Here is a 27891-nt window from a genome sequence, read left to right as displayed (position 1 = left end):
TCAAGCTTTATTACTTGTGAGGTTGTTGTAACTGTTATGATATTATTGTTAATGTTAATAATGAATATTTATATACACCTTGTTCCATCTATATTGCGAAGTTGCTGTTTTTCTCTATTTTGGGTCCGAAATGGTCGCGTCAATTCAATGAGGGCTATCGTTTTTTGTCTTTCTAGATGGCGCCACTGTTGCGTGAGGTTTTTAAGTGTGGCATTCAAAGTCTGTTAATACGGGCGTGAAAAGAAAGCTTAGATTAAAATCATATTTAATAAGTACACCTTAAACCGTACCATAAAAATATCGAGCAACCACAGTGTTGCGTAGTCCCGTTTTATTCGGAAAAAAAGGGAGGACAAAAGTTTCCGAAAGATAAAACTGTCTGAAAACACAGACATTCATTGCCCCGTGACGCATAATTGCCATAATTAATTTTAGGCACAGTTTCAGGTAATGCAAAATATTCCCAAAATTATTCTAATTATAAATAAACCCGCGTAGCTCACCCAAAAACTATGAGATTTAACATTTTGGAGACCTCACGCTACACTATAGCTCCACTAGCGGCGAATTCATAAGCGATAGCCCTCATTGCCTTTAACCTTGACGGGCATCTTTATAAATGTATGCCTGTTGCCTAGGCGCTGAGCAAATCGAAGATATCCGAGATTGAAATACTGCCAAGAGCTCGCAAACATCTGGTTTGCGTGCACTTTTTGTAGCCGAACGAGTTTATCACACATCACACGTAGGCTGCGTTCGACATTTTAATCTTATGTGTAATATTTTGGCTTACTTGAGTATTAAAAAAAATGGAACAAGGTACCTATTCTATTTGTAGGTACTTAATTCGACCGTGACAATTAACAGTCGGATCTGCAATTATTGTGCCAAAGTCAAATATACTGTTTTATATTGACTTTGACATAATAACCCTAAAACGGCCAAATTGTAGATCTAATTCTGTTAAGGAGGGTTTGCACAGAGGCGGGATATCGCTAGATGGCGTTAGTATCGTGAGGTCCGTCTGACGTTTGACGTTTGCTTGAGATTGGCTCATTTAGTTATTTAACCAATCACGAGCAAACGTCAAACGGATTTAACGATACTAACGCCATCTAGCGAAATTTGGCCGCTGTGAAAACCCTCATTGTCACGGTCGATTTATACTTACCTACACTAGCACGCGCGCGACGCACCGACTGTCGTGTACGTATAACTTATTGTAAAACCATTTAAAGCTACTTCTGTGATTTAACCCACGTTATTCATTTATTTTCAGTATATAAGTAAGTACAATGCCAAAAAAGCCAGTAGGTATTCAATAAAAAAGTAACAGCTTGTCATGAATTTTTGACCGTGATAATAATTTTATCTACACCCATATAGTAAATCCTCCATTATGCGTTCAAAAACCATAGATAATGACCAGCATTACGACATTGAATTCTATTATCAATATAGCTGTATCGTAATGCATTAGAATACAGATATCTGTAATGAGATTTCATACATCATTACAGCACCGGGACGCGCCGCGACGCCCGCAGGAGCAGCCACCAGCAGGTCGTCGCGCGCGCAGCGGGCGCAACTCGTGGGGCAGACATATGTGCCTACCTAGTTCTTGTTAATGATTGTTATTCTCAATGGTTCTTGAACACATGATAGAGGATTTAATATATGGATGTAGATAAAATATTGTATGCAACTGTACGTAATTCGGCCTTAAAACACTCATGTGACCCTTTAACTCGGCTACGCCTCGTTTCATAAAACCACACTCGTGTTTTAAGGACCCCACTACGATACAGTTACATGAATAACTATAGTGTTTCAATCTGTTATTGCTGGACAATATAATGCATTCAATAATTTGTTAAAACAAGTCTGATTAACTGAGTTTGAAGCGCTAATTTTGTATCACGTTCAACATTCCCCCCTGTACAAATATCAGGGAAACTATAGCATTATACAATTAATTTCTTACAATATGTCCCAGGAAGCTATATGTAGTCGATCCGTGAGCTCTCGCAATCACGTGTTAGCTTTCAAAACTCATCAGGCGTTACTTTAAGGAAGTCCCAATGAACAACAACTTTTTTACCTTGCTCTAGGAGGGGCAGAGGAGGAGGAGGAGTAAAGGAGGTTAGGTTTGGTTAAGTAGTGGTAGGTTGTAGTTTATTTCAATCATTGTTAATTTTCTTTAACAAAAAAAAAATTACATTTAATTAGTAACCATTACATTCAGAGTACACAGTTTTATTTAATACTTGGAGATTGGTTTACCGTGAGCAAATAACATACATATTTATGACAGGTTGTATATGCTCTATAGATAAGTAATCCCCTCAATCGACTGGGCTTTTGGTGTCCTTTATTTTTTGTTTCAACATACGTATAGGCCTACTTGTAGACCTCCTTTCATATTAATATTTACCTACGTATTACGTTGTAGGATGTAGTGTAGACATTTTGTTTAAGTTTATGGAACAATATGCGCTTACACTGACGCAATAAGGTCGTAGTAAACTTTTGACTGATTCGAATAGATGCAAATTTTTGCTCTTAACTGTTCGTAAATTAAGATTATTATCATTTAATTTTATAGCTCATTAGCGACTTTTAAAAATAATGGAGTCTTTAGATTTTCCTTTTTTTCATACAAATTAAATACTGCAATCAATGTACACCATCCTTGAACACAACTGACGTCGCCTGTCACGCTACAAACATCAAGCATTTTGCTTTACATTACTTTATATTACTTCTTTGAATAAAGCCACTCGTACGTATGTACATATCAAAATCAAGTCTATTTTTATATGTATGTTGCTTCACAAATGTATGATTTCTATTTTCTTAGAATGCGAATATTCAAATCACTATCTACGAGTATTTTTTCCACCCTCTGTTTGAATACATCGTCCGCAAGTACTTTATACTTTATATCACAATCGTGAAGCACGCTGTGCTCGGAAGTAGGTCCCCCGGCATTAAGCACGCGTGACTTCCGCCAGTAGGCGAACGGACCAGTGTGACCAGTCAACTTGTGCTAGCAACAACCAACACACCGCTCTATCAATAACAATGTTCAAAGTATACCTTCCTAAACAACACGCCCACGCATTTCGTTAAATACAATAAACATAAAATGTCTACGCTTTGCTCATTAGTAAATTAAATAATGTTGCTCAATGATGTTAATTACAATGGAAATTGCCATTAGTAGCAATGTTTTAATTTGTGTTATGTAGGTTCGCAACAGGCTACTAGTTGTTTTTCTTGTATAATTACTTTTCTTCGAAGGAATTTTAAGCAGTATTAATTAATTCACAATCTTATTGCAAATTTACCTAAAACATTTAAGCACAAACTTTTATTTATACATTGTGCATTTGTGACTTTTCTCTATAGTTCCATCAATAACGGAGTTATGTTGTCCTCAAACTTCAGAATCAGCACTTGGCTCTCTACTTTTCTATGACATACTTTTATACAAAAAACTCGAAATTAAGTATTAAGTAATGATAAGTCATAAGTAATATCGTAACGAGTAAATGGAATAGCGTGTGAGAAGTTGGCCACGGTAGAAAGTCGCCGCGCACGCCCAACGAGGCCACGTGATCGGCGCGGGCGCTCGTGCCGCTCCACGGCACCCAGACTGTTACCAATTATACGGTAACATTACATAAAAATCGAAAATAAAAACCATCACGTTTATATGTTAGGCTCGTGCTGACACGGTGGTACAATTGCAGTCTTTAATATTACGTGATTTTAAATTCATAATTAGGTTGACTAACCGCTAAGCAAAGCCCTCGCTTGAACTGGTATCAGCGAATGCGTGTCTACTGAACAGCTTTAACGACTCTGACTATGAGGCTAGAGATCCCGGGTTCGTATTTTGGCAGTAGGTACTTGTAGGTATAGTAAATAGTATGTATACAAGGTTTGTTTATTTAAGTCTATGCCAATTGGAATTCATTTATTTATATACTGATCCACACTATAACGAAGAGCTCGTTATATTATAATAGTCAAAAATGAAAAAAAAAACACATGCATGAAGTTCCCTGTGGGTCAGTCAGTACGAAGCAAATACCAAGTGGCTAAAGCAATTGAAAAGCTGTGTAAAATCTTATGCGGCAAAATTACAAAAAAATTGGCGAGTCACTGACTTGTAATGTTCTAATAGGTACGAGTAAGTACCTTACCTTTTACACCGCTCACGTATCGTTTCTGCGCAGCAGTCACGGCTGGCATCATCGTCATTCACTGCGTACTATTATTTACCATTACTTTACATTAAAACGTGAATGAACTTTTTCATATAAGAAAATGTTCTACGTAAAGAAATTGGGAAGCTGTGGCAACTTATTGAAATTCCTGTGTGTTGAATAGTAGAATACTGCTGATTACTTTTACAATTGAAAGGTTTTTTTTTAACATATTAACTTGCTTTTATTTAACTTGCATGCAATGTACAAGATGCATCTTGTATGTACGGGTCAAATCTTGCAAATTAAAATTTGACCCATTTCCCGATTTCCGATAAAGCTAAAAATTTGCATTCATGTGTACATTGGATGACAAGTAATATTATTATGACATGGAGCTGATCTGATGATGGAGCTGGAAGGGGCCATAGGAACTCTGTAATCAAACGACGCAACCCTGGCTGCCTGTCGAGTTTAGGTTCATTTAATTTATCTTTTGATCCTAGATAGTATTCAAGGTCTGATGATGGAGTCAAAACAGAGCTCTGTACTAAAACAACCCAGCCATATAGAGTTTAGGTTCGTTTTGACGACCACTTGATCATAGATGGTATCCATAAGGTCTGATGATGGAGTCAGTATGTTTGGCGAGATAGGCGTCAATGGCTTGGTCTGCAATCTGTCTAGGAGAAGGAAAACTCCAAAACCACACTTGGAACTGTGTTTCGTCAGGCACAAGTAAGCTTCAAGCTGAAATAAGTGGCGCATATCTTCAAGCATCCAAGTCAAGGTGAGGCCGTGCTGAGGACTGAGTGGCATCAGGGTGTAAGATTGAACCTTAAAGTTGGTATTACATAAATTTGGAAAAAAAATACCCCAAGGGTGGGAAAAAAGTATAAAATAAAAACTTTTTAACAAAAAATTAAACCGCCAAAAAAAATAGCAAAAATAATAAACCTTTTTCTCGTTTTTCTCCTATTTAACCTTAATCTAGGTACAGTCACGTCTAAAAATATGTATACAAAAACAAGGTTGCATAAATATGTAGTCATACATTGTATCAAAAATATTTATCTATTACTGACACCAAAAAATTGTATTCATTAAACTTTTTCAGTATTATGTAATCACAAAATGCTTCAGAAAGTTGCATACTTAAATAAATTCCATTTAAATGTATCCACCTCGTAGGCAAAAATAAGTATACATGAATGGGTTCCATATACATATAACCACACCAATTTGGCAAATATTTGTATACGCCGTTTGATTCATAAATATGTAAACACGATTTGATATTTTGATTCGTTTTGAAGAATTACTGTTTTGTCTCTTTCGTAACCTGCATGCGGGCAGGGACATACATACTACGAATCCATACTCCATTAAAATAATATTATATACTGGTGACCCGTTCCGGCACAACACGGTTACGGTATACATAGACACCGTGAATCACGCTATTTATTTGTGAAAACCGCATCAAAATCCATTGCGTAGTTTGAAAGATCTAAGCGTACAGACAAAAAAAACGACTTTGTTTTATACTATGGAGTGATGAATTGAAAGTAACTCTGTCTGTTCCGGTATCACGTCGAAACCGACTGGTTTCGACTGTCAAGGGGCTGAACATAGGGTACTTAGTTTTTATCTCCAAAAGCAACCCTTAAGGGGAGAAAATGGGGGATGAACTGACTGGAGTGAGCTGGATGAAATTTGGTATGGATATATTTAATTTTTTATACACCATCAAGATCACCAAATACTTGGAAACGTCCAGAGTGGTCATTAATATCGACTAAGCCAAAGCGATCAAGTTGTTCGATGACCCGAAGAAGATCCACTGAAGCATCTATAATTTGCAATCTTTAATCATTGTAATTTTAATTATAGAAGACAGCTTCTGAATGAGGAAGAGGGAAGGGTGGGAGGGAGGCGGGCGTCCGGATCTCTCACTCATCGTACGAAACACAGTAGCAGGACTAGCCAGCTCCTGCTTCACGTCGATATTCTGTGAGAGTATGGTACTACCCCGGTCGAGCCCACCCATTCGTACTGCAAACCAAGAACTGGCTACAGTGCGGCTCTACCACTAACAATTAACAATATAATTAAAATAAAAACAAAAAATGCTTAGTGCACCTTTCTGAGAATGACCCTAAACTGAAATACTCAATATTTACAAGTCAATTCAATCTAAGGACTGTCAAGTGCGTCATAGAATAATCGTGAGATAGACGTATGCAGTGACAAGTCCGCACTGTTTTTGTGAATTGTCAAATCAGTTAAATATACAACTTACGATTCTATGCCAGTCAGACAAGGTTTGTTGTTGCAGTCTGGATACATATTTATGAATCAAACGGCGTATACAAATATTTGCCAAATTGGTGTGGTTATATGTATATGGAACCCATTCATGTATACTTATTTTTGCCTACGAAGTGGATACATTTAAATGGAATTTATTTAAGTATGCAACTTTCTGAAGCATTTTGTGATTACATAATACTGAAACAGTTTAATGAATACAATTTTTTGGTGTCAGTAATAGATACATATTTATGATGAAAATGTGTGGCTACATATTTTTCAATTTTTTTTGTGTATACATACTTTTAGACGTGACTGTACTAGTTTGAAGTCGGTGTCTCAGTACTTGCCATCAGGAGTGGACCTATAGTCGTCTACCTGATGGGCTTCTATCACTCCTGATGTCTCATTCTCATGTTCTTGTGGACCATTTCACGAAGCTACAAGTTACAATTTACAAGCGGTAGTTTCTTATAAACGTAAACTGTTAAACAAAGACTACCGCTTGTAAATTGTAACTTGTACTTTCGCGAAATAGGGCACTGGTGCCAAATGACACAAGCGACGCCAATATAACAATACAACATGTCCGCCACCATAACTTTGTTATACAGTACACGCGGCTCCTCTGCCGACCAACTCTGCGGAATCAAACTAATCCAACCATATGAATTTTTACCTTGTAAAATTAATTCTGATTGACCTTTTAAATCATTTAAACGGCCTTGTGGAATTCGCGGTTAATTAGTCGCAAGTGCTTATAACCGGAGCAGGGGGGGTCAAATGATTCATCTGCATTACAGGAACCGATACACGGGCTGGGCTGTGGTTGCCAACTTCTAGCAATTATTGATAAAAGCGACACGTTGTTTGCCACCATATGAATAGGTACGAGTTAACTAATGTTATATTATAAGAAACTCGGAAACTCGTTTTTTATACTTACCTAGCTCGTTGAGGTTACTAAACCCGTTTAGATTATAAGGATTTCGATTAATTTAAAAAGAACATTTTTAATCATTGCCTGTAATGGTATTTGTACCTATATGTTGGTGAGATAAATACGATAAATATTATTTTGAAAGATACGTGCTCGTGTTATGTTTATGTGTGTGTGTGTTTTATTCTCACGGGATCGGGAAGTATTTACTTACATAAGTAAAATCCCGAAATCTCATCTGCTAGTCTAGTCTGAAGGCTAGAGACAAATTTTTAGGGTTCCGTAGCTAAATGGAAAAAAACGGAACCCTTATGGATTCGTCATATCTGTCTGTCTGTCTGTCCGTCCGTATGTCACAGCCACTTTTTTCCGAAACTAACTACCTATACTAACTATACTGTTGAAACTTAGTACTTACTAAGATGTATTCTGTGAACCGCATTAAGATTTTCACATAAAAATAGAAAAAAAAACAATAAATTTTGGGGGTTCCCCATACTTAGAACCGAAACCAAAATTTTTTTTTTCATCGTACCCCATACGTGTGGGGTATCTATGGATAGTTCTTCAAAAATGATATTGTGGTTTCTAATATCATTTTTTTTCTAAACTTAATAGTTTGCGCGAGAGTCACTTCCAAAGTGGTAAAATGTGTGCCACCTCCCTCTGTAACTTCTAAAATAAGAGAATAATAAAACTAAAAAAAATATATGATGCACATTACCATGCAAACTTCCGCCGAAAATTGGTTTGAACGAGATCTAGTAAGTAGTTTTTTTGAATACGTCATAAATTGTAAAGTAAAGGAATCTTATATATTATATTACTTGTTGCTACGGAACCCACCATGGGCGAGTCCGACTCGCACTTGGCCGCTTTTTCTACAATTGTTCTCCACATAAACTAAATGAAGACAACGCTAAAAAAAACGTCTGAATTCCCATTGTGATTTAGTGAAATCCCTGAATTCCAACAGAACTGTCTGTGTCAGTTCCAATGGTTGACGCCCGGCTGGTATTTTTTGTAATCTTTCTTGCTAAATATTGTGTTTAAAGTTTGTTATTGTTTAAAAATTATCTGTAAACAAAAAGAAAGCCACCTTTAGCATAAAGCTCGCTACGAGTCGCGGCCACGATGCACAAACAGCTGTTTAATGAACCATTGTTCCCATGATAACCGATTATTTCATTGTTCAATGCGTAATTAGAAACTCGATATCACTTGGATGCTCGTTTGTTCCAATATGTACCAATTGTATCATTAAACGTACGAGTATATTGAATTCACCAGCAGAACTAAACCTAAACCTGCTTTTGAGCCATTCAATTCAATATTTTGTTCCAAGAAGTAAATAAACAGCAACTTCGGATTCCTTTCGTAACGTAAGCGGAAGTTTGCTGCTAAGTACTACTATCTGTCCACTGATAATTCCGTGTAGCGAATTATTTCTTAGGTGCAAAAAATTCTGAAAATATGAACGTCTGTTTTCACGCACACGCATGCCCAGTGTTGCTTGTAAAACCAAGGATGCAGTGCCTATAAACCCTAGCCAATTTTATAAAACTTGGTGTGTTTGCTACCTCATTGTCAGCAGTTACACTTCATTACTAGATAGGGCACGTACATAAATTATTTTATTTTCTGTATTTATATCTGTTTTTCCAATTTTCGGCTGACACGTGGGTTTAGCACGCTGTGCTATGTCGATCCGGGGTGTGATTCTCTAAACGAACCTTGTCGCTGTGCTCGACAGATACAGACTCGACCCTTTCAGTCCTAGTTATTGCCGATGTCAACCTAAACGTACGAGGTGCGATGAGATACCTGAATCTGTATACCGGGTGGGCCCTGTAACAGGAGCAATTTCAATTTACGGCATCCAATAGCCTAAATGACATCACCTGTCAAAATGACGTAACAAAATGACGGATTTCGCAATACATTGCTTGTCTAATTAAAGTTTAAACTATAATAAAAATCATAATATATACAAGTTATTTTCAAAGCTTGTAGAACTAAATTAGCTCAAGATGAAGAATAGAAGCTGTGGTTTATTTTTTGCTCCTGTTACAGAGCCCACCTTGTATGTGTATGTGTGTGTTGTATGTGCTTGTGTGTGTTGATCGAAAGAGTCAAGTTATAAATGTCTCCTGAGCGCAGCGGTGGGTGAGGTTCGTTTTGTTTTGAGTTTAAAGAATCCCCCTCAATAGCACCTGCGATGCGGATGGACACTTTTATACTCGCGGTAGACGAATGTGCTATGGCCTATGAGATGTTCTCAGATAGTCTTAAGACTCCGTAGCTTTTTTTTCTTTTTAACTCTGATTACATTTACAAATTATTATTAACTAACGGAACATATTACAGTGCATCCTGCTTTGGAACTGAAACGTCATTAATTTTCACCCTAGATAGAACTGTTCTTTTCCAAGGTCTCGGCAACCCTAAATGCGGTTGATTTGTGTTGCAAAGGAGCTCTACTTTTAATCTTATTACATCCCGTTCTATGGGCCGTAATTTGCAAGAAGTTGCACGCGAGGTGTGTAGGCCAACATTCACAGACGAGTGCATACCTAAACCAGTTAGGTATTTACATTTCCGCTGTCCTATTAAAATTTAGCAATGTTATAGCATATAGCGTATTTTTTAAATAACAGCGTAGTATACAAACGAGCTTACGAGTCACAGCAATCTCCGTTGCTCATGCACACTTGCGACTTCTTTCCGTAGGAGTCAATGGTGCACCTATTGTTGATAGTACGTATACAAACGAGTTTACGAGTCACAGCAACCTCCGTTGTTCATGCACACTTGCAACTTCTTTCCGTAGGAGTCAATGGTGCACCTATTGTTGATAGTACGTATACAAACGAGTTTACGAGTCACAGCAATCTCCGTTGCTCATGCACACTTGCAACTTCTTTCCGTAGGAGTCAATGGTGCACCTATTGTTGATAGTACGTATACAAACGAGTTTACGAGTCACAGCAATCTCCGTTGTTCATGCACACTTGCGACTTCTTTCCGTAGGAGTCACTGGTGCACCTATTGTTGATAGTACGTATAACATTATACCTTACAATCGTATTTTAGTTTATTTTAGTTATAATTGTGTCATTTAATTTTATTGGGTTATTTGTAATAAATTCCAAAACATACCTGTCACGGTATCACATTATTTTTACTGTTGTCTATTTAGTTTACATGTTATAACTTTTATGTATCTATTTATATAAAGTTTTAAATAAGACCAAAAACAGCAAATAAAGCGGAAGGCTCATTTCTACGCAATCATAAACGTTCGAGGGCCTAATCTGCCTTGTCATACGTATATGTATCTCAGTCCCACGTATGGTGTAGTCGGTGTCATTGACATTCCGTCACCGCCGCACACCACATGACTATAGTTCACTCCTACTCAATTGCTGGTAGTATAATATGATATAGTTCCAATGCTTATCCTAAGTAACTATTAGAATTAGTACAAGTTGGTTCAGTTGCCATCATTGTATTTTATGTGGTCAAAAATATCTGAACACGTACTCTTAATTACGCCACTAACAATACGGTTACGTTCAAGTGATGAGTGCCTAACTAGTATAACTTTTCTTCTGCTAATAACTGCTCTTGTCGGTAGAGCATCTTCCACTCATCCCTCTTATTAGCCATCCACTCGACTTCCTGATACGATGCTACACCGACTTTCTCTCTTATTTGATCGATGTAGCTGCGCCTAGGTCGACTTCTTCAACTCTTCCCTTTGATCTTAATTTAAATTATGCCACTTAATTTTTTACGTACTATCAATGAGCTGAATTGACTCGTAATTTGGTACATGTACATGTACATAAATAATAAGTTGTTAATTAATTAACTGTAAACTTCAAAGTAGGTCGCTCAAAATAGTGAGAAGAAACGATTACACTTTACTTTAAAACAGAATGTGTGTACTTTTTTAACCCATATTTTACTACGCCCAGCTACGCCCCATGTACAAGTTACGAACGCAACACAAGCCAATTAACTGTTTTAGCCAAGGCTCACTATTTAGATAATTTAGATTACTAATGTATGCGCAAAAAACTTTTCCCAAAGTATCACATCCCAAAATTTTTTACTCAAATTATCATTTGGCAGTTGGTTTCTGTGGTTGGTTCATGTGAGAAGTGTCATTTTGAACAAACTTTTTTTTGGAATATAATATGAGCCAAAAGAAAACATTTGCTTAATAAACGTTTGTCATAATAAAACTTGACAATGTAAAATTATGCCAAATGACAATTTGACTAAATGAATAAAATGCGAAATGTTATATGCTAAAGATTCGTTTGGGAAATGAAACTAATGCGATAAGTTTTTTTGGGAAGTGAAATTTGGCGAAAAATATTTTGCCGAAACGGCAGTACACCAGATAATTTAATAGGTACTGGTAGTTTTTCTGTCAGTTTGACTTTCTTCCAAATACGGCGAAGCGCATAATGAGTGCGTAGAGTTACATAGAAATCAAGTAGAATTACTGACTTAGCAATACAAACGAGTAAGTATAATAAACAAAGACTGGAGAGGTATCTGAGGTTTTCAGTATATTAAAACACCTGGTTGTAAATGAAATAATCAATTTCACATCATTTCACTCACATCTCGGTCTATATACAATACACATCTGCAGGGCACAGGCCTATGTTTAAAATAACGCAAAAGATGAATGCATCGCTGCTAGATACAACAGCGTGTAATCAAAATTAGAACTATTATTTTATCTCGATCTCCTGTCATGATCGTGCTAGCATAGGTACTAAAAGTATGCTACTTACTTTTACGTGCATACTTTTAGTATGCTAGCACTAGCATGATAGTAAGATAGCATGAAGTACTGTTTGACTGAAAATATATATCTCCGGAATGCGGCACTAACCAGATTTAGGGTAGGGTAAACTTCGATCCCTTCGCTAGCTCCCTACTCGCCCAGTGTGGTCAGTCAGTCGCGGCCTCTGCTGGCAGCTTTCACTAACGTCACTCAGAATTGATACTTGATAGTTCAACGACTTTGAGGTAGAGATTGTCTAGCGTTTCTATTAGGGATTTTAAATATAAACCAATACGATAATTTTATTGGCTTATCAAGGAAAATATCTATTTTTTTAATGAGAAGTCCTCATTTTAAATCCGTAAAATAATAACATTGCAATAATATGTTTAAAACTACATATTATATGGTATATTTATGTTTGCTCTGAGCAAAAATAACGGATAAATTTTCATACAACTTTGTATTTTTGTGCTTGTCAGTATAGTACGGGAGCCAAATTATCAGGTTTCGCAAAGTCACATAATTTAATCAGACGTTTTCATCTTTTATTTACTTTGAAAAATACTTTTTCTGATTATTTTTTATTTGACTAAAGTCGATTCAGACGATGCTCAGCGTTTTTCTATTGTTTTCTCAGTAATTTTACACGACCCTTGGACGTTGAAACAGGCACTAAACTCAGTTCCTGCTACATCGTCACTCCCACTCTTTTGAAACCCTGTATGTTCCCTTGACGCTTGAGTGACTTCAAAGAGTCTCACTGGACTCCCCTACTATAAAGCCTTTGTTACACAACCGTCCGTCTGAGTTGCGACGGCCGCGGCCGGTGTGTTGCGAGCATTACACGCGAGTGAGGTAACTCACCGATTACACAATACTTTGTGCACAGCACACCTAAATAAAGGCATCAAGCGGGTGACATATGCATTATAACTTGCACTTAATACCTATTATCTTTTATCACCTAAAATGCCCACGAACAAAAAAACAGTTATACCAAGATGTGCAAACTAAATTCATTCTAATAATACACTGCCAACGTTTTAGAAAAAATCAGGACATCCTTTTTTTTACTTAGACGTACATAAAGGATGAAGCTGTTCAAATGAAATAATTGCTTTCTTCATTATCGCGGTAGAAACTAATTATAAAATATTTTAAAGCCGTTGTGGTACTCGTATTTTGCATATTTCGGTCACTTCCGTTGCTGCAGAGGAAAAATATATTTTTTTTAACTACGCACTTTACTTACCCTAACTTATCCGTAAACTTAGACACTATTAGAGGGTATTAGGCCATAGGATTTAAGGAAAGAAAAATTAAATGTGAAAACGTGTTTGTACGTTACTTTTCTTAACCGACGAAGAAAAACGGGGGATGTTCTCAAGTCGACGCGTATTTTTTTTTCTTTATTTTATTTATTAACTTTTTATACAGTAGTCCGATTTTCATACTTCTTTTTAATTGCAAAGCGTATACCCCGAAAGTGGTCATATATAAATTTGGAAAAAAAACCAACCCTAAGGGTAGAAAAACAGGGGATGATTGATTGTTCATGTTCAGGCACTGGTTCTAATGTATGACCAGGCATAACTTTTACAGGGTATTCCGATATTGATAATTATTTTTTATAGGATAGGGTATAACCTCGAAGTTACTAGCATACAAATTTAATGCGCACTCTTATTCCCTGTTTCGGGTATATTTATTTTTTTCGCATTAAAAACCCAGGAACATTAGTGAGTTTTTCTTGGAACTACATAAATCATACCCTTTTGTAATAAAAATAAACATGTCAAAAAAAATATCGAATTGTAGTGGGGTGGATGCGAGATGCAATTAATAAAACGTGAAATCACTTGGAAAAAACTATAATTTACACAAGTAATACACTCGGTAGGTCTTTAGTAACAAAGCACAAAAATAACGTCTTACGATACGAGCATGTGGTACAATTCCTGACAGCAAGCAACGGACGGGAGCGGCAAGCGGACTGGCGGCGTGTTATGGCGCGGGCGCTGGGAACGAACCAATTGCCTACGAGCGAGAGCGACTGATTGACTTCCCGCGTGAGAGACTGAGATAGATGTCTGCGCGCGGCGCGCGGGAATTATTGGAACTAAACTGGCTAACAGAAATGAACGAGAGCGCGAAAGCGGCGAGTGAATATTTCGACCGTTTAAAAAATGAATTTAATGCAGCAGCGGGTTTACCGTTTAGCGGATACTCTGTGGAAGTAAACCCGCTGCTGCATTAAATTTATTTTTGTGCTTTGTTACTAAAGACCTACCGAGTGTATAGCCGCGTATCCATTAGAGCAGCCTCAGGCCGAGCACCGCGAGCCGAGCCATATTTTGTCGGTTTTTTGGCCGTGCTCAAAGGAGCCTCAGTCTGAGCCGTGCCTTTGGCAGCGTCTCCACTTGCGCGGCCTCGGAGCGAGGCAGCCGCTCGGCCCGAGGCTGCCTCTAGTGGATACGCGGCTTTTTACTTGTGTAAATTATAGTTTTTTCCAAGTGATTTAACGTTTTATTCATTGCATCTCGCATCCACCCCACTACAATTCGATATTTTTTTGACATGTTTATTTTTATTACAAAAGGGTATGATTTATGTAGTTCCAAGAAAAACTCACTAATGTTCCTGGGTTTTTAATGCGAAAAAAATAAATATACCCGAAACAGGGATTAAGAGTGCGCATTAAATTTGTATGCTAGTAACTTAGAGGTTATACCCTATCCTATAAAAAATAATTATCAATATCGGAATACCCTGTAAAAAGTTATGCCTGGTCATACATTAGAACCAGTGCCTGAACATGAACAATCAATCATCCCCTGTTTTTCTACCCTTAGGGTTGGATTTTTTTCCAAATTTATATATGACCACTTTCGGGGTATACGCTTTGCAATTAAAAAGAAGTATGAAAATCGGACTACTGTGTAATAAGTTAAATAAATAAAAAAATGAAAAAAAAAACGCGTCGACTTGGAGAACCTCCCCCGTTTTTCTTCGTCGGTTAAAAAAAAGTAACGTACAAACACGTTTTCACATTCCATTTTTCTTTCCTTAAATCCTATGGCCCAATACCCTCTAATAGTGTCTAAGTTTACGGATAAGTTAGGGTAAGTAAAGTGCGTAGTTATAAAATATTTTTCCTCTGCAGCAACGGAAGTGACCGAAATATGCAATATACGAGTACCACAACGGCTTCAAAATATTTTATAATTAGTTTCTACCGCGATAATGAAGAAGGCTATTATTTCATTTGAACAGCTTCATCCTTTATGTACGTCTAAGTAAAAAATAGGATGTCCTGAGTTTTTCTAACACGTTGGCAGTGTATTATTAGGACCAAACGGTACAATAAAAAAATCAAAAAATATTTTTTTTTGCGTACCATGGACGTAAAGTGGGGGTGATTTTTTTTCTCATTCAACCTTTTAGTATGGCATATCGTTGGATAGGTCTTTTAAAACCATTAGAGGGTTGCTCAGACGACTTTTCGATTCAGTGATTTGTTTGCTAAATATTCAACTTTAAAGTGCAAAATTGCATTAAAATTGAGAGTCCCCCTCTAAAATCTAAACCGGTGGAAAACTTTGAAGAAATTCAGGATGGTAGTAAGTATATCAAACTTACAAGGAAAACTGTAACGGTTTAGTTTTCTTGACACTTATTGGTAGCTTAAGAGTAAATAGTAGCCTAAGGTATAAAATATACCTAAACTTGGAATATTCCGTACAAAATACGAAATCCTTAGAAAAATATTACTTAATTTTTTCGTAATGGGTATGGATCCCTATTTCGGGCGTGTCCCACACGCTCTTGGCCGGTTTTATGTTCTGGTTATGAGTGCAGTAGTCGTATATGTTATATGCTTGATTCTAACACCAATTGATAGGATGTAATTTCACGGTTAACCGGTATTGACGCAACGAAGTACAATTTTACTGCAACTCTAAATTGGCAAACATTATTCAAATAAACCGCAGCTATTGGTCACAGTGGATCATAAAGCATGATGTTCTCAGTTTTGCCTTGTAAAATGTAAAGTCTACAAGTTACACAAAGTACAGCACAGTAATTTCACAGGCGTATTTTTAACTCAGGAATCTTGATTAAACAAATTCAAGACTAGTACACCACTTAAATCGCGCAATATTTTTTACGAACTTTTGTTTCATAACTTGGAGGTAAGTAAACATATTTTTAAGACTCAATATTTTAACGAGGACTGCCAGCCTTTCCATATACCTTAGTATTTTAATAAGGCTACTATGGTGCTGACACTGTTGTAGGCTCTTAATACTCTAGGTGTCAAAAATTTAAGCAAAAACAGAGTACAAGGCTCACGTTTTTTGAAACACTAGTTAGGTATGTTCTTGATGCATGTTCGTACAGGTTGAAAGTCTACAGTTTTGTTAATATTCTCTTCATTTTCTGGATGACATAGTTACTTACCTACTCAGTACCTACTAGTATTTATCTCGTAATTTTTTATGCTTTTTACGATTTCCCTTCATAACTCGCTTTGATAATGTTATATAACACCAACAAGATATAAATAAATTCGTTAAGTATTTAGCCAGCAAACAGCAATTAGCGTGAATTCGCATAAAAATGTCTCGTGACGTCATAATGAGCGAGTCGCTATTGTTCCAAACAAAAGGTTCACTTGTTAATTGAGCCGGCATGAAGTTGGTATCCGGATTTGTAAGATTATGTACATACGTAAATGCAAATAATATAAGATGAGAAATTACTTAAGTAAAGACTTAAGTACCTAATTAAAGTCTTTGTACAAAATTACTTTGTGTATAATTATGTATTTTATATACGGTAGGGTTATGTTTAATAAGGTCACTTGCTGGAAAAAATAAATCTATTTAGTCTTTATTAAGCTAAGCTTACATTACAACGATATTTAAAAAATCTATCGAGCTGCCTATTATTGTTGTAGTCGAGTCGCCACGAGTCTTATAAAATTGGGATTTAAAATTAAGCAATCTTTAGTGGTACACTACTTACATAAAATTAGTGATCTAGCTCTATAACATGTAAACACTAAAATTCTTTATTATGGTGTACAACATTTTGTTTGATGTACGATACAAGCATCGCACATTCCAAGCGTCAGCACAGCACTATTCATAATTCATTCATTTCTTTATTGCAGTATGCACATTAATTGTAATATCATTCAGTCTACGTTTATACGTGCTCCTAGCTAGTATATTTGTACCTTGGTTATCAATAAAATCATATACAGTTATCAGTGTTTCTATCAAGTATCAATTATCAGATCAATGTTGTTGTACGTATCCCGTACATTTGACTTATTTCACATTTGTTTCGGACTAGATGCGGCCCTTGGTCAAAGAGTGATCGCGAAAACAGAAAACTAGAAGCTTATAACTAGCCACGTATATTAGTCCTGAGCGCTTTGTATTGACTGAATGTATTGATGTGGGAGAAAAGTGAAATTAACTGAGAAAAATTACTGAGACTGATTTTGATGTTACTCGTACTTTACTTTTTATAGTTACCGTGTATTCCTTAGTAGTTTACTACTTATAAATATTCATAGAGCATTTTTTTTTTCAGGAGAAAGCTGCATTGAGAAGCCGTTGGCGACGTTGTGGCGGAATTATCAGCAGTCCTCGAAACCTGACGTTATCATGAAGCTATCAGTTTCCAATTCCGGACTGAAGGGCGTAACCAAAGAGCACGGCCTCACTGAATACTGGTCCCATCGAATCACTTATTGTGCCAGCCCTCCACACTACCCAAAATTGTTTTGTTGGGTATATCGCCATGAAGGAAAAAAATTAAAGCACGAATTACGTTGCCACGCCGTTCTCTGCACCAAAGAAGTTGTGTCAAAGAAGATTACTGAAGAACTAAAAATAAAAGTCAGACAAGCACTGCTTGAATTTAAGAAAGATCGCATTTCTAAACAGAATGCAAGATTAAGCCTGGCCAATAGTGTGTACGACAACCCAAGTATGCCCCGCAGGAAAATCCTTCTCAGTGTTGGAGCAATGAATTATCGACCACCTTTGGAGAGGTCGAAATCTGCTCCAAAGCTCGGGGCTATCGAAGAACTCTGCTCCGAAGAGGATGAAGAAGAAGCAGAAATGAACGCCAAGCAAAAAATGTGTAGTACCTGGGCGAGAAATTCTCTAACGGAAGGCTCTGTTGAGAATTTTTACTCTTCACCAATGCTTAAACGCCTCAAGTCACCGCGCAAGCTTTCGTGCCCTAGTGTCATAAACAGGGTACGTTCAAACTCCGAAAGTGAGCCTGTTTCTGATGAATTTATTGATCTCCTCATTCAAGAGAGTAACAAAAAAAGAGGAGAATCACCCAGCGATAACGAAGCTAGTCAAAGCGAAACAAAAAAGCTGGAATCCCGAATACACACCTTAGAATCGATCGCCGAATCAAGCGAATTGGCTGACAATACGACTTGCATGGGTGAAAGTAAAAAAAAACAATTATTATCTCAAAGTAACTTCCTCGTCACTGATAGCGACGATGGATCTGTTTCTTCGGGCTGCGAGACTGCAAGTACGGTCAACTCCGATGCGGAACCCTCCTCGCTTCCTTCACATTACGCTCCGGATGAAATCAAAGAACCAACAGAAACCGAGGAAAAGAAAATATCTGTAACGGAAAGAATACAAAATTTCGAAGGTATTGCAATCAGAGATTGTGAGGGGAACTCCTCAACCGTAGTCGATCCTCACGATGAAGTTAACCTTGTGCCTATTGGAGAAAAGAGCTCATTTCGTCGACGCTCCACGTACCCTCCACTGCGATTAGATTCAATGTTTAATGAATTCGAAGGAAAATTTAAGTCTCTCATTGATAATGCTACAGACGTTGACAGTTTAAACTCTAGCTCAGAAATAGAAGTTTTTAAAAACATTGGGGACAATGACAGTGCTTGCTCAGACGAATCAGGCTACTCTGAATTAGTCGAAAACGGCAAAGAAAGTGTCATCGGTAGCACAATTATGGTTTAAAATTTAGGATCAAATTAATGTATTTATTAGTTGTCTTTACCAATCGGTAAATGGGTTATATACTCATATTTTTCATATGGATAGGGATAGGCCACAGCAATGCACCTTTCTGTAGTGTAGATATAGTTCATGTGATTGAATATTGACTTTAGTATTTGGTGTCCAGAAATACACTAAGTATATTATAAAATTATTATGTGCGCTGCAAAGTGCACTAGGACTTTATCCAGTTATTGTAGTTTTTTAATTATAAATATAATGTATATATTGTATGTAGCTTTAGTCTTTAAATCTCAAATATTTGATTTAAATATAACTAAAGAGTTTATTTCTTTATCTCATAAGTAATTATTTCTTATATGTTTATTACTATGCTATGGATGACCAAAAATAGATATTTTATTGTAAATTAAATACTATTCCCGATAAATGCACCCACTACCAATAGGTACCTTGTCATTACAATACCACTCTTCAATTTTATACCTAATGAGTAGGTAGTACTTAGATTAACTCATTATTTAATTGGTGTTGTACTCTAAACTTAAACATTCCATGTTGATCAATGTACTTTTGGGTCATTCATTGTTACTGCAGTAGGTAACGCAATCAAAGAAAATAAAGATGTGAGTAGAGACATGAAATTTTACTTTTATCTTAATTTTATTATTACTTACCTAAATAAAATAGCGGGATATAAAACGACCAACGTTGACTTTCTTAAAGTGTAGCCCATGCTTCCTGTTATTTTCGAGTATACCTCTACTCGTATGTACTGATCTAGTAAGTAATGTTTTTTCATCGTATTTTGTCAGATGAGTTCGTATTTATCTTGCTGTTTTTATTAGCCTCAGTAAAGTTAAGTGCCGGTTGAGATAGCAAGGTGAATACGACCTTATCTAACAAAATACGACAGAAAAACATTATTAACTAGACTAGGTACTGTTACTAGATAATAAAAAATATTTTTTTCATACAACTTAATATCGAATCCGCTTTTATACCACTGTTTGTATAGACTAGCAAAGATCTGCAGTGTATCAATGAGATGATGCTAAAAAGCTGACCGTTCCCTACTCTCTTAAAATATACACATTCCCAGTTTTATGGACATTTAGCTTTAGAACATGCAGTTTCAAATAAACAGTGGCATTTTCTAACGCTTCTCCATTATATACATCTTCTATTTTCGCATCACGGATAATTTTGTACTAAACACTGGGTTTATTAACATTGCCAAGGTCAATAAGATCAAAAAGAGCATTTAGAAGAAAAATGACGTCAGTTAACGATAATTATACATTATACAACATTTTAAACAGTACACTTTCATTATAATGTGTTTTAATTATTATTTAATTACACTCTAGTGCGGCGGTTAATCTTATTGTACGAGTAAAATAACCGAAATCACACATGTTCAAAAAATTGAACCTATCAGAGGTTTCAGGTTAATTATGTAGATATTTATCGAAGGGGTCACAGCTCTGCCGCGGCCCCTCACGTACTTCGCGGCCAGTGCTCGTGCGTTGTGCGTATGAGTAGGTATGACTGCATCATGAATACGACGTCTAAATAAGTAGTGCCTGGAAAACAATGTATTGAAAAAAAAGACTTCAAATGCCAAGTTTCTTGCGGCGCATTCTTCTTGGCAATGATGGTCTTTCCGAAAGCGCTGGTAGTTTAAAAAAGTTTAGTTAAAAGATCAAAGCGAAATACACCAAAAAGTAAAAAAAAATACTTGAATTGATTGAACCACTAATAAGTAGTAGGTAAATAAAAAAAACACCATTAAACTACATATAGTATTACTAATAGAAATAATGCATTAAAACTTCATCAAAATTTGCGGATTAATAAAGGTAAGTATATCTTTTTTCTGTTTTTTTTCATGAATGTATAATAAATATAAATTCAGGGGCTGAAACTCGTTCAGGCATCGTACCTAATCTGCTTGTAACTACAAGACTCAACTTTAAAATGTTGGCGGCTGATTTACGCGATATGATATTGAAAATGCATCAACATTGTACAACTCAAACTAACGTAAAGGAACTATTAAAGTAGTTCATAGACCGCCGATTCTCGAGCTTCACACGCCTCACTATCACAGATATACGTAATACATGTAAGATATGACGGTACCCTTATTTATTTACATAAAAAACATTTGCTCTAGCCATCTGGAATATCAGTACGTAAACGATTTTAAATTGCTTTGTTACTAAATTAATATTCTATGTAGGTAGTTTGATTGTTACTATAAACACATGCTTCGTATGAACGACATGAGTCTCGAAACGTACGTAATACAGCTTGAAAAATATGATATGAAGTAAATGTCTGCGTAAGTATAAACATATAAGTATAAAGATTTTTTAACAAAAAAGTAAAACCGACTCCAAAAATTAAAAAATAACAAAAAATGGAACTGACTACAAAACCCTTGAAAATATTTTTCTAGGCATCTACTAACTCAGCACGAGCCAACAGGAGTGGAACAATGGTCGTCCACCTCACCTACATACTACTATTTCTTTCAATCCCTCCTGCTGGGTCGTACTTTTTAGTGATTCGTAGCCAAAGTACATCTCACAACGATACCATTAAGCCCAAACACGACTTAGTTACGTTGTTTTATAACAAGAGTTCCGTTGCCTACCTTCTGACTTCAGCATCAGATCAGTTCGAAAGAATCATTAACTTAATGCTTCTTCTTAGTCGCTTATCTTGGTATAATAATCATGGTCGTTTATAGACGAGCGATCATTATTTAGCTTTGACGAGTTCCATTGGTCATCTACGCTACGGTCATTTCATCAGGTCCAGGTTACCAAATGATACTTTCTGAATGTAAATGCTTATCTTAATGCTAAAAATCCCAAAATCGCTATAGATGTGCCTATAAAATTTGAGGTTTGCCCTCGATTCCCCCAGGGTCCCATCATCAGATCTTTACTTGGTGACAATGGGACCACTTCAGAAGAATACTCTTTCGAATAAAAAAATAATAAAAAAAATCGGTCCACAATTGACTGAGTAATCAGTGAATACATAAAAAAAGAACATTTATATCAGACCACATTCTTAATTTTCATTAAATTTTTAGGGTTCCTGAGCCAAAATGGCAAAAACGGAACCCTTTTCGCCATGTCTGTCTGTCTGTCTGTCCGTCCGTCCGCGGCTTTGCTCAGGGACTATCAATGCTAGAAAGCTGTCATTTTGCACGGATATAATATATGTAAACTATGCCGACAAAATGGTACAATAAAAAAAAATTAAAAAAAATTTTTTAGGGTACCAACCATAGACAATACAATACAATACAAAGACTCTTTATTGTACACCAGACATAGTAAACGATACAGAAAACAGATACACAAAGAAAAAAAATACAAGATGAGCAATAGGCGGCCTTATCGCTTAAGAGCGATCTCTTCCAGGCAACCTTTTTTACAGAAAGAAGGAAGGACTAGTTTACAACAGGTGGTGCATCAAAAGTAGATCAGATAATTTAAACGTTACAGAAAAACATCTACGAATACATACATAATTATATCGTACATATAACATACGTCCAAAATAAATATAGGCAGTGAGATAAACAGCATCAAATAAATAAATAAATTATCATAAAGCTACTAATTACAAGATGACAGATAGTGCTCCTTAAGCATAGATTTAAATAGTGACAAAGATTTTGCGCGTCGTAAGTCAATCGGTAAGGAGTTCCACAACCGAATAGCCTGGACAGTATAACAATATACATAGAATTTGGAGTTAGATAGAGGCACGGTAAGGAGAAAGTTCTTAGAGCATCGAATAGAAGTTACGTAGCTATATCGCTCTTTGAGGTAGCTAGGAGTTGCAGGGTTAAAGAGAATGCCGTAAAGAAGGTGGAGAATGTGAGAGTTACGGCGAAAGCGGATTGGGAGCCACTTGAGCTGTGATCGAAAACTAGAGACATGATCGAACTTACGTAGACCAAATATAAACCGAATGCATAGATTTTGAATTCGTTTAAGTTTGTTAAGCTGCTCTTCTAAGAGATCGGGATAACAAATGTCAGCATAGTCGAAAATAGGGTGCAGTAAAGTTTGAGCAAAAGCAAAAAAAGCAAAAGGGAGGACATTCTGAAGCCGTCTTAAAGATCCCACCGCAGCAAACACCTTTCTGCTCACCTCGCATACATGAGGAGACCATGAGAGAGTGCGGTTGAAAATAACACCCAGGCTCTTGACCTGATGAGCAAATGTTTTTAGATCCAAGTTTACAGACTCGATAACCAACGGAAGATCGCCAAGCACGCCCTGAGAATAGATTTATAGACGTAAAGTGGGGGTGATTCTTTTTTCTCATCCAACTCTATAGTGTGGGCTGTGGGGTATCGTTGGATAGGTCTTTTAAATTAAAACTATTAGCGGTTTGCTAGGACGATTTTTCGATTCAGTGATTTTTTTGCGAAACATTCTACTTTAAAGTGCAAATTTTCATTAAAATCGAGCGCCCTCTAAAATCTAAACCGGTGGATGGAAAAACTGAAAATTGACGCGTGTACAGACGTCGTCGTGCTTATGTAGATTCAAGAACGCGTATTTTGTACGTCGTGGCCGCCGTGTGGTTAACCTCCAGTTTACAAGTCAAGCACTAACGAACTATCGAAATTACCGATCTTTGTACGTGTACACAAAAAAAAACCAAAACACAAGCACAGGGCGGCCACGCCATACAAAATACGCGTTCTTGAATCTACATAGGCACGACGACGTCAGTACACGCGTCAATGTGTGCGTAACACACAGGGCTGACTATCGCAAAACCCTAGTACTATAGGGTATGTAGGTATGGCTTAGATGTGTAAATAAATGTAATCGTTAATCATATGTTTTTATTTAAACCTACTTAAAATGTGTCTGTCTTTATATTTAAGCATTATTATCACACATTACAATAAATATATGACTACAAACTTGAACGAATTATCCGGTATACAAATTTCATCAAAATCGTTGGAGCCGTTTCCGAAATCCCCATACATCTATAACACACACACACACACACACACACACACACACACACACACACACAGACACAAGATATATATTTTCTACGCAATGTGAGTGGAAAATACATTACGAGTATTTTAATTACAAGTAAGTTCAGTCAAGTCAGTTAGTGCTTGAAAATAAACATAGGTAAATAAGTGTTTATTTTTTGGCTTTGGTTCAAACAGGGGTCAAAATCGAAAAGTATTTTTGTGTCATTTAGTATTTTATACAAACATTTAGCTACTGCTAATGCTTCTGGGGAAAGTTAATTGACCTCCCTTAATAATTTCTTAAACATAAAAAAATATTTTTCAATAAATCCTAACAAGAGAACAAAAATGAAATAACTATAGTCCGAATTAATTGTCTATGTCTAACCCAGTATTTAATAATTTTAAACGAATCACAAGGCAACAGACGGGTCGGGTATTAACAGCAGAGCGATTGTGATGTGGCACGTCATTTGATAAATTCAGGGAAGGATTACGACGTCCTATTTTTGAAAGTTTTTTCAGTTCTCCGCAGAGAACTTTAATTGCATTGCATACAGTAGCCAGTATCATAGATTAACATTATAACAATTACACTTTTGATCGAGGTTCTTTGTGATTTTGTTTAAAGTAGAAAAAAATATTATATACTCTCAAAGACAAAAAAAACTCCGTCAACTTTTACACTTTAATTAAAGTATTAAACATGATGCAATTAAAATTTATTACCCGACTGCGAAGAAGGAGGGTTATATGTTTTTTTGAAAGGATTCATAGAATTTCCACCCCTAAAGGGATGAATGAACGGATGAACGGGGTAGCATCGTCAAGGAGTTTTTTGGTTCGCTCTTCTTTAATGTGGCGTAGATTTCAACTATTGTGATGGGTTGGTTCTGTAAGTAGGTACATGGAAGCACCTCCTTAAGCGGGAATTAAAGGTAAGTATAACATGACTAATACTGATGACTAATAAGACTGATAAGCCGTGGTGGCATAGTGGTTTGACCGATCTGCTGAGGGTCGTGGGTTCAAACCCCGGCTCGTACCTCTGAGTTTTTCGAAATTCATGTGCGGAATTACATTTGAAATTTACCACGAGCTTTGCGGTGAAGGAAAGCATCGTGAGGAAACCTGCACAAACCTGCGAAGCAATTCAATGGTGTGTGTGAAGTTCCCAATCCGCTCTGGGCCCGCGTGGAAACTATGACCCAAGCCCTCTTGTTCTGAGAGGAGGCCTGTGCCCAGCAGTGGGACTTATATAGGCTGGGATGATAACATGACTACGATATTAGAGACTACGAAAAACGCGCTGATTTTTACATTTTCCATTGTCTTATTGTTTGATGCAAATCGCAAACGAAGCGCTTTAATAGTACATTGTGTCTTAAGGGCGGTAAATAAGAAATTACGAACTTTTACGGGCTTTAATGAGTCGATGTTGGTATATTCTAGTACCGCCCATGCGACATACAATGTTTTTCATCACATTTGCAAGTAAAATTTTATATTTGTAAAAGAAAAAATATAGTTCTTCCAAATATTGGCGATACCTTAGGCTGTGCTCTTGGCAGCGTCGCCCTCTACCTCCCCCTCCCTCGGCATGCGCCGCAACGTGCGTGTGCATGTGGTGGTCCATGTAGTCCTGCAGCAGCGCGCGCAGCGCCATCAGTACGGGCACCGACTCATTTACTGACCTTGGGCTTCATGACAGGAAAATTTGTACGCGCAATGACTCATTTACCGACCACGGGTTTCATGACAAGCACATTAAGGTCGAGGGTTTTATTTGGGGGGTTGCAACTAAGGTAGCCTGCATGTTACGACACTGTTTACGAGCAAGTGCGATGAAAAACATATTTTTCTTAGAGTGCTATAAACATCGAGGGATTTAATAGTACATTGTGTCTTAAGGGCGGTAAATAAGGAATTACGAAGGAGAGTCTATTAGAAGCCCGAAGTCGAAGACTGAGGGCTTTAATGAGTCGATGTTCGTAATTCTAGTACCGCCCGTGCGACATACAATGTTTTTCATCACATTTGCAAGTAAAATTTTATATTTTTTAAAGAAAAAATATAATTCTTCCAAATTTTGGCGATACCTTAGGCTGTGCTCTTGGCAACGTCGCCCTCTACCTCCCTCAGCATGCGCCGCAACGTGCGTGTGCATGTGGCCCATGTAGTCCTGCATGCAGCAGCGCGCGCAGCAGCATCAGTACGGGCACTGACTCATTTACCGACCTTGGGCTTCATGACAAGAAAATTAGTACGGGCAATGACTCATTTACCGACCACGGGTTTCATGAGAAGCACATTTAGGTCGAGGGTTTTATTTGGGGGGTTGCAATCAAGGTAGCCTGCATGTGTTACGACACTGTTTACGAGCAAGTGTGATGAAAAGGATGTTACGAGCTAAAACTAGAGTACAATTGAACATAGGTAAAGCTGAATTAGACTTGATCTCTTTCTCGGTACTTGGTCTCTTGAACAGGCTTAGTAATCAATCATGTTGCTGCATTCGTACACAAACGTTTGAGAATATCAGGAATTTCTGAGTAGTGGGTAGGTACTGGTGCAGGTAAGTCTTTGTGTTGGAGCCGGTCGTCATAGTTACGACCCGATTCCGCATGTGGCGAAGGGGAAACCTCAATCTCGAGTTATTGACCGCCGCATTACCTGCTGCTGACACTAAAATATTAAGGATTCAAACCAGACGGATCAATTAGGTACGACCTTATTGATTTCCATTAAATGTGTTTTAAAGGATGAGGCCATTGTCACAGTTTTTTTTTACTTCTAGATTTTTAGGTATGTTCTTCATGGCCTCTGATCGTTTGAGGTTACCGGTCATAAAACTAAAAAGCTAAAAAGTATAAGGTAGGTTCTTAACTTATACATTATATTTAAGCATAAAACGGATATCTAATGTTTCACCGACAAACGATTAGCCTAGACTAACGATTTCTTTCAATAAAACTTTTTTTACTTATTTTTTATATAACTGCTCTAGTTAGGTACAGTCACGTCTAAAAATATGTATACAAAAACAAGGTTGCATAAATATGTAGTCATACATTGTATCAAAAATATTTATCTATTACTGACACCAAAAATTTGTATTCATTAAACTTTTTCAGTATTATGTAATCACAAAATACTTCAGAAAGTTGCATACTTAAATAAATTCCATTTAAATGTATCCACCTCGTAGGCAAAAATAAGTACACATGAATGGGTTCCATATACATATAACCACACCAATTTGGCAAATATTTGTATATGCCGTTTGATTCATAAATATGTAAACACGATTTGATATTTTGATTCAGTTTGAAGAATTACTGTTTTGTTAAGATTACATGTCTGTCTCTTTCGTAACCTGCATGCGGGCAGGGACATACATACTACGAATCCATACTCCATTAAAATAATATTATATACTGGTGACCCGTTCCGGCACAACACGGTTTCGTTATACATAGACAACGTGAATCACACTATTTATTTGTGAAAACCGCATCAAAATCCGTTGCGTAGTTTGAAAGATCTAA

The 27891-nt window shown here is 36.8% G+C and overlaps 1 protein-coding gene across 1 annotated transcript in view; it reads left to right on the top strand.

The window, feature by feature from the left end:
- The window catches only part of LOC141431776 (uncharacterized), a 47234-nt gene extending 27292 nt beyond the window's left edge, over window positions 1-19942 (top strand). Inside the window, exon 2 of the mRNA XM_074092958.1 lies at window positions 17882-19942. Within this exon, the coding sequence (XP_073949059.1) occupies window positions 17882-19305 (1424 nt within the window). The 3' untranslated portion in view covers window positions 19306-19942. The remainder of the gene's footprint in view (window positions 1-17881) is intronic.
- The last annotated feature ends 7949 nt before the right edge of the window (window positions 19943-27891 follow it).

Source organism: Choristoneura fumiferana, chromosome Z (genome assembly GCF_025370935.1).
Source record: "Choristoneura fumiferana chromosome Z, NRCan_CFum_1, whole genome shotgun sequence".
Taxonomy (NCBI): domain Eukaryota; kingdom Metazoa; phylum Arthropoda; class Insecta; order Lepidoptera; family Tortricidae; genus Choristoneura; species Choristoneura fumiferana.
This window is presented reverse-complemented; position numbering and strand designations above follow the sequence as displayed.